At 53.3% G+C, this 8,368-nt stretch overlaps 1 protein-coding gene across 1 annotated transcript; it reads right to left on the bottom strand.

The window, feature by feature from the left end:
* Positions 1-311: 311 nt before the first annotated feature.
* Positions 312-4,319, bottom strand: LOC149861687 (phospholipase A2 inhibitor and Ly6/PLAUR domain-containing protein-like). The gene is made up of 5 exons (XM_090053797.1): positions 4,268-4,319; positions 2,491-2,607; positions 1,850-2,002; positions 1,085-1,225; positions 312-508 (listed from the first exon to the last, which is right to left on the bottom strand). The coding sequence occupies exons 1-5, from the start codon at positions 4,317-4,319 to the stop codon at positions 312-314; spliced, it is 660 nt and encodes a 219-aa protein (XP_089909923.1).
* Between the last annotated feature and the right edge of the window lie 4,049 nt (positions 4,320-8,368).

Below are 8,368 nucleotides of genomic sequence, written 5' to 3'. Positions count from 1 at the left end.
GTTTCCTGGGCTCTGGAGATCCCAGCTGGTGTTGCCGATTTCCACCACCAGGGGCCTCCAAACATTTTGTTTCCTTCCCATGTGCCCCCTGCTAGAATTTACTCTCCCCACATGGAAATACACATTCTCCCAATGCAAATAAAAGCCAGGGTCAGAACATGCATCTCACAGCTTATTTTATTTGCTGGGACAAATGCATGGGGAAAGCAAAACTGCATGGAGCCCTGGAGCCAGGCAGAGCTGGGGGCTGCAGGGTGAGTAAAGGCTGGGTATGGATGAGGAGCTCCATGATGTGTCACCTGGGGCAGGGATCATGGAAGGAGCTTCAGCATCAGCAGCCCAGCCAGGGCTGGGAGGAGCCCAGAGAGTCCCGGGGCCCCCCCAGACGTGCAAGCCACCTTGGTGATGTCGATGGTGGTTCCCTGATTGATCATGGAGCCCGTTTGCAAATTGGTGCAAACATTTGGGGTAACGCAGCCCTTCATGATGAGCTGAATCTTGCCACTAGCTGGTGCAGGGGAAGATAGAGCAGCAGGGTCAGGAGAGGCTGGGGACCTCCTTTCTGTGCATGTCCCGTCCCTATCACTCCACTCCCTCAGATCACCCAGACACGAGACCTCCCTCTTTCCCCCCCCCCCGCACCTCTCCTCCCAACCGATCTGGCCACTGCTTCTCCATTCCCACATGATGTGCCTCCCTGAGGAAGTCCCTTGGGTCCTGTCCTGAGCCCTCACTAGGCTCCAGAATAGGTTTGACACCTCCAGGCAGCCAAAGATTCACTCAGTTTGTGGTAGCTGTGGGATCTCCTGTAACCCTCACCCTATGGCTCACTGTGGCACCACCAGGGGACATGGGCTCCCTTCCCAGCTCTGCCACTGCCTCCCAGCGTGGCCTGAGACAACTCCCTTCATTGCTCCATAACTCAATTTCCCTACTCTTTCCCCCAGGTCCTTTTTGGGACCAGCAACTCTTTGATGGAAGGGGTACTTGGTGACCACTGGGGCTTCCTGCCACCCAGACAAAGCCCCTGTCTCACCCAGGCCTGAGGACAGAGGCAGAAAGGAAAGGAACCCTTAGAAATTACCAGATGTGACTTGTTCGGCGAGGTCCAAGCACTTGGTTTCTGGCCCGGTGCAATTCACTGACTCCTTAGGACACAGGGATGAGTCTATGGCGTAGCAGGCAGGGCACGAGATCCCATTTGGAATAGTGTCTTTATTAGGAACTGGAACCAGCAGAACATAAATGGTCACCTTGGGGTACTTTCCAGAGAGGTCATCGGTGGGTGGACAATGCAGACCCCCCCGCCCCTGAAGGGAGTGATGTAGCTCCAGGCACACTAAGGGAGGGGTGAACCAGAGAGGTTGGCAGTGGGGTGTCCTGAACGTCGCCCATAATCCTACCTGCCTGTTGAAGCCAGTGGTATCCAAGGGGGCACCCCCTACAGGACCAGAAGACTCTCCCATGGACCCAGTGGTATCTAATGGGGTGCCCCCTACAAAACTTTCCCAGGGACCTAGTGTTATCCAATGGGGTGCCCCTAACAGGGCTGGCAGACTATCCTATGGGTCCAGTGTTAGCCAATGGGGGTGCCCCCAGCAGGGCTGGAGAACCATCTCCAGATACCCAGTAGTACCCAATGGGGCTTTCCCTGTAAGACTCTAGCAGGGACCCACGGGTATTCAGTGGGGCACCCCTTCAGGACTGGAGGACTATTCCCCTCACAGCTGGCCTCCAATGGGGGTATAGACCCAGAGACCCAGAAGGGTGCCCCCTGGAGGCCTGTTGTGAGGATCATGCTCTAGGTAGAGGGAGGGAGGGAAGAAAGGGAGCAATCACAGCTACGCACTCAGAGCAGAGGCGTTTTTGCAGGCATCTCCCGTGCAGCAGTGAATGGAGGAGATGACGCTTAAGGCTTTCCCGAAGTTCTGGAGAGTGGGAGGTTGATTGCAGCTGCTGGAGACCCCACAGGTCTTGGTGACACTCATGGTCTTCACACCATCTGGGAGGAAGAAGCTGGGGTGGGTCCAAGGGGCATTTCTACCCCATCTCTGCGCCCCTCACAGCAGGCTTCTCACCCTTGTTTGGGGAAACTGAGCTGCAGAGGAGTACTCAGGACTAATGCTGGCCTCAAGCCCCAGTGTAGCACCCAGGAGCCCTTGTTCCCAGCTCCATCCCCCACCACTAAAATCCATTCTTTTTCGACATCTAGGGCTAAAACCCAGGAGTCCTATCAGCTCCTTCTACTCCACCCCATTAACCCCCTCTCCCACCCAACTCCTCTCTCAGAGCTGGAAAAAGAATTCAGGATTCCTGCCAGCTCCTACCTACTAGACACCCGCTACCCTCCTAGACCTGAGGACAGAGCCCCGGCATCCCAATGCTCAACAGCCCCCCTGTATAACCCAGTGGACCCCACTCCCCTCCGTAACTGGGAAGAGAACCCAGGTGTCCAGCTTGGATACCAAAACCCCAGCCCACTACACCTACCTATTAGGTTTTGTGTTGCAATGATCATGCAGGTGTCCTCTCCAATGCTGCAGTTCATCATCTGTCCCATGCAGGTCTTGTCTTGAGCAAAGCACTGCTCGCACTGGAGGGTGGACTCTGGCGAGGGGAGGGGGAAAGGTTCCATCACGCTCTGGCCTCTCCCGGTCTTGGAAGCCCCAGGGTCAGCACCACTCCTGATCCATGATTCTTGTTTCATAGTTTCATAGTTGGTCAGGTCGGAAGGGACCTGAGCAGATCATCAAGTCCGACCCCCTGCCCTGGCAGGAAAGAGTACTGGGGTCAAACGACCCCGGCCAGGTGTGCATCTAACCTCCTCTTAAAGACCCCCAGGGTAGGAGCCAGCACCACTTCTCTTGGAAGATGGTTCCAGATCCTAGCTGCCCTGACCGTGAAGTAGCGCCTCCTGATACGTAGCCCGTATCTACCCTGTGCCAGCTTGTGACCGTTATTTCTAGACTACGTCCACTGCTACCCCTGCATCTAGGATTTTGTGACCTGGACATAGAAGGCCAGCAGGTTGGTCTGACAGGACCTGCCTCTAATGAACCCGTGTCGGTTGCCCCTAAGCATAACCTCCCCCGGTGGTCCCTCGTGGACATGTGCCAGAATAATTCTCTCAAAAAACTTCCCCAGGATCGAGGTAAGACTAACTGGCCTATGGTTTCCCAGGCCCTCCTTCCTCTCTTTTTTGAAGATGGGAACCACGTTGGCCTCTTCCAGTCCTCCGGCACCACACCAGAGCACCACCAGTGCTCGTACTGCCGTGCCAGGGGTTCCACAATGGCCTCAGCTAATTCCCTTAGCACTTGGGGGTGGAGATCGTCCGGACCAGCTGATTTAAATACATCCAGTCCCTCCAGATGTTCCCTGACTAGGTCCTCTCTGACCCTAGGCCTGGGTACCCCCAGAGCAGGTCCTTTTTGCTGGGATGAGTTGGCCTTGCCAGAGCCACTGACATCTGCCAGGGTCTTGGCCCAACAGAGATGGATTAGATCCACCTCAATGCAGCAGCCACACCTTATGCACCCCAGGGAGGCCTTTGCCCCATCCCCCTCATGGAACAATGGTGCATTTACACCAGTTGTGGGGACTTGGCCTTGTTGGAACACCCTGGTCCCCTGTCTCCCCAGGTATTGCTGATGCCTTGTGGGTATCTCCTGGCTTCTGTGCATGGAGTAAAAGGACCCTCTTTGAATGGAGAGGTGTAGTGATCATCACTGGGCTCACTCAACACAGGCATACAATGAATGAGAAGAACTAAATAATCAACTTTAATTGTAGAGCAATAGATGACCTCTGCAGACCCTTGGTCTTTTTGTAACCAACAGCCCTGAGGGACCATCTCCCAATTCCCAACATCTTCAGGCATTGAGTTTTGGATAGAGATGCAACAACTTATCACCTACAGACAGTACAATAGCTTGGTCTAGTGCCCCCTTCTAGCTTGCACTTCCATGCAGCTCAGACTCTTGGGATATCTCAACCCCTCTGGATAATTTGAAGGGCTCTTGGAGTTTCTTCACCAAGAGCTGGGTTCTCTCAGCTCCAGCTATGGTGATTCCATGACTTTACTGTTGCTGTTTCCAGCCTTGCTCACTCCTTTGTTTGTACAGGCACCCGTGATTTCTCCACAGCCCTCTGCATACAACCATACCCTTGTTGGAAGGTTACAATGTGTTGCTCAAACAAAAGACCCTGGGCTGGGTCTCAGGTGGGCAGAGATAAGGGCACCTCCAGGGGAAAGCCCAAGACTCACCTGCAGTCAGGAGAGAGGCAAGAAGGAAGAGTAGAGCTAAGACAGCCTTCATTGTGACAGCCATGGGGTCGGCACTGGGGATCTCAGGTACAGCGAACTCTCAAGCTGGAGGAGAAGGGAGAGACTGGACCTATAGGAAGGGGGTGAGAGGAAATCAGGGGCCACTGGGGGATGCTTGAGGGTTTTCTGGGGCCACGAGATCAACAGGTCAAGAAGGACTTTAAGGAATGGGGAGCGATCCAGTGGGATTTTTATTCCTTCCCCCTATCAAAGGCTGGTCATACCCAAATCTCAGAGGAGGTGAGTAGCAGGAGACCCCTTTCACAGCTGTGGAAAAGGAGGCACAGAGAGAGGGTGGGATCTTGGATAAGGTCAGCCCCCTCCATCTGAGACACACACACTCTCCTGGTTTGGGGGTTCACTGGGAGTCAGGACACCTGGGGTCCAGCACAGGGGTGGGAAGGAAGTAGCATCTAGTGGGTTGGAGCAAATGAGGAACAGCAGCCAGGACACCTGGGTTCTAGCCCCAGAGCAGCCCTTGGGGATCAGGCACAGAGTAGAGCCAAGCCACTTACCACTTGATCTTACACTGCTCACAGCTGGGCTCTGCTGTGGTGGCGGGGATGTAGGATATGGTCTCTGCTCCTGGTTTCTCTCTGTTCTGTGGCCGCAGCCCTGCCCCTCTGCTCTTATACCAGGGCTGGCTGGATCTGCACTCAGCCCCTCCATAGGTGGGGGATGGGTGAAGTCAGCTGCTCCGCATTCACGTGAGCTACGAGTGACGTGGACAGATTAGAAAGATCTCAGACAGCAACAGAGCCAAGGATAAATCTGAGAGACTGGGCCCAGGAGGGCAAGCTGGGAGAAGTGGGACAATGGAGTCTGGAGAAGAGAAAATGAAAGGGAGGATTTGATCCCAGCCTTCCAGTCTCTGAAGGGGAGAGAGTGGTGATCCATGGAGTATAAGGGGGGATGTTTCTCTGTGGCTTCAAGAGACCATGGAAGGAGCAAGAAGCTGACATTGCAGCAAGGGAAACTACGATTTTCTTCCTACTTCTCAGAAAAGTTTTGCCCCCAGTGCTGAGCTCCCAGCTTCCTCCCAGCTCCACCACACACCTTCACTGGGCCTCTGCACACACAGCATTTAGAGGCCTGGCCACACTGCCTGACAATCCTAGCATGAAAAGGGCAAGTCCAACAGCCACTTGTTGATGAAAGAGCTGATGAAACTGGGGTGGAGGGGAGAACAAGGAAGGTTTAATAAAAAGCAGCTGCTCAATATTTAGCCTAAGAATGGGACATGAAGAAGAAGAAAAGATTGAGGGGGCATTGAATAGCAGCCTTCAACTCCCTGAAGCATGGATCCAATGAGGATGGAGCTGGACTGTTCTCAGTGGGGGCAGATGACAGAACAGGGAGCAATGGGCTCAAGCTCCAGCAAGGGAAGTTAAGGTTAGATATTAGAAAGAACTTTCTCACTAGAAAGGTAGTGAAATATTGGAGCAGAAACCCTAAAGAGGTGGTGGAACATCCGTCCTCAGAGGTTTTGAAGATCTGGCTAGACAAAGCCTTGGCTGGGATGATCTAGTTGGGGTTGGTTCTGCTTTGAGCAAGGGGTTGCACTAGAAGTGACCTCCTGAGGTCCCTTCTAACTCTCGTGTCCTATGATTCTATAGTTTTGTGGCCATTATGGGAGAAACTCGCTGAAATGTTACTATCATTGTTAAATATAAGGATTCAAGAACATATACTTGATATATTGGTAATAGATCCCAGAGTCAAGGCTCCTAACTTTAGCTGCTCCAACTAAAGTAACATTTCCCTAGACCTGTGAACCCATGAGTCCTGGCACCCAGCTTTATGAGTTTTGATGTGGGTGACCACACTTCCCCAGTTCCAAGAAACCAGGAGTCTGGGTTCCAGCTTTATTATCTCTAACTGGGCTTATGACATTTCCCCAGTCTGATGAACCCAGGGATCCGGGCTCCCAGATTTATCAGGTTTAAGCAGGATGACCACATTTTGTGCATCCCAAAATGTGCACAAACATGCTCAGCTATATCTAATCTCTGGTCTTAGCTGAGTGAACCAGCAGGGGAAGTATAGAGCCCTGGAGACCAGGATATGGGAAATAGCTAAAAAGAGTGCAAAATGGCTCATTTCACCAAACCTATGAGATGTCTGGGATGGCGTTATCCCTTTGACAGTGGGATGTGCCACTCTAACTCATGCACCAGACCCCAGTCTCCTCCCAGAGCTGGGACAGAACCCAAGTGTCGAGCTGGTGATGATAACTTTGTGGGGACATTGCATGAAGGAGGCTCCAGTGTTTCAAAAGCCCTGTTCATTAAAGGTGGGGGTGTTGAGAGGTCCTTGAAGTCATGGCCACAAGGGGGTGCTAGACCAAGTTGCCATAGAATCATTGAGCGGTCAACCTGAAAGGGGTCTCAGGTCATAGATTCATAGAATCATGGAAAGTGAGGGTTGGAAGGGACCTTAGGAGCTCACATCTAGTCCAACACCCTGCTCAAAGTAGGACCAACCCCAACTAGATCACTTTAGCCAAGGTTTTGTCTAGCCTAGTCTTAAAATCCTTCAAGGATGGATATTCAACCACCTCTCTGGATAACCTGTTCCAGTGTTTTAGTCCCCTCCTGGTAAGAAAATTCTTCCTCATATCTAACTTAAACTTCCCTTGCTGCAGCTTGAGCCCATTGCTCCTTGTTCTGAGAGCAGTTCAGCTTCATCCTCTTTGCAACCCCCCTGCAGGCAGTTGAAGGCTGCTATGAAATTCCCTCTCAGTGTTCTCTTCTCTAGACTAAATAAGTCCAGTTCGGGGCTGCACGGAGGGAAAGGAGATGCAGGGCACACTACGCTGGGAGCAGGCCACAGTGGTGCTGGGAGGGGGATTCAATGGGCTATGGTGAATCTTGGGGAATCTTTGCCCCCTGCACCCATAGCCACCTCCCATCACCACCGCCACCCACCCCAAGCATAGTACAGCTCCCTTGCCCACCCCACCCCCAAACCAGGAAGAGCCTAGTGCAGCCAGAGCCCCAGTCCACAGTGGCAGCCCACCCTGCCCTGTGCACATTAGGGGCATGCACCACCCATACCTCCCAGGATGCATGCAGCAGAAAGAGCCGCACCCCCCAGATGAGCTGCTCACAGGTCACTCCAATGCAGCCAGCATACATCCACGTGTCTCACGCCGGAGCTGGATCCCAAGTGCAGTTTGTACCATGGCTGGGTCCTTTTTAAACTGTGCACATGTGCAGAAGGGCTGGCCGGTGCCGCACTGTTTTCAGGGGGCTAAAAGGGGTTTCCCTCCCCCCACCAAAGGAGGGGATAGGTGAGTGCCTCCCCAAGCTGGTTCTTGCACTGGCATCCAGTCACGCGGCTCCCTAGGGAGCTGGGCCAAGTAGGAGCCCAGTTCTGGTAACTCCACTTTCTTCTTCTTCCCCTCAGGTGCAGAATCATCTCTCTCCCTTGCCTTACCTAACCATCCCAAAACAGCTGGCTGCCTATCAAGTCCCAGTTGCCAGTCAGAACCCTTCCTATATCCTCTCTGGGTGCATTCATCTGCCTGTCCAGTGCAGTGGGGGCTGCATTAGGGTCCCCACTGGGTCAAATGAAATGAGGGAGGGGGAACCTGTATCTTCCTTTGTCTGGTCATGGGGGTAAGGCACTGAGGGTTCAAATCTCCCTTGGCAGGCCATGGCGGAGGTGGGAATGCAACCCAAGACACTGGTTGGTGGTGCCTCCCTGGATTACAAGGCCATGGTTCTTGAAGATAGCACTATTGGCAAAACTTTCAGTGACTCCTTTGCTCTCTGAATGGTGAGGTGGTGTCAGGCCTGTTCCAAAGAGCACTGAGGGCTGAGGGCAAGATTCAGCTGTCTCTGGATGGGGCCCAATGGTCTTTACCAGGGGACACTCAAACCTTGTTGAAGTAGAACAGGAAATGGGGGTATGAGGGCTGGGAAAGCAGAGCAGAGTCATATGGCTGTGGTCTTGGATGGTTGGGGGTGGGGTGGGGTGGGGAGTGACAGGGCCTGGACACAAAGATGGAAGTGTCTGTGGACCTCCTGACACTCTTCT

Source organism: Crocodylus siamensis, chromosome 6, assembly GCF_052110815.1.
Source record: "Crocodylus siamensis isolate JL-2025a chromosome 6, ASM5211081v1, whole genome shotgun sequence".
NCBI lineage: Eukaryota > Metazoa > Chordata > Crocodylia > Crocodylidae > Crocodylus > Crocodylus siamensis.
Note: the sequence above shows the minus strand (reverse complement) of the source record. Positions and strands in the feature narration are given on the sequence as shown.

Bases quoted from the DNA above. Each gene is read 5' to 3' on its own strand.
- LOC149861687 (XM_090053797.1), bottom strand. From the start codon at position 4,319: ATGAAGGCTGTCTTAGCTCTACTCTTCCTTCTTGCCTCTCTCCTGACT. The intron at 2,003-2,490 runs GTAGGTGTAGTG...TCTTCCTCCCAG, and splicing joins TGCAACACAAAACCTAATAG to ATGGTGTGAAGACCATGAGT. The intron at 509-1,084 runs GTAATTTCTAAG...CCCCTGCACCAG, and splicing joins CGCCGAACAAGTCACATCTG to CTAGTGGCAAGATTCAGCTC.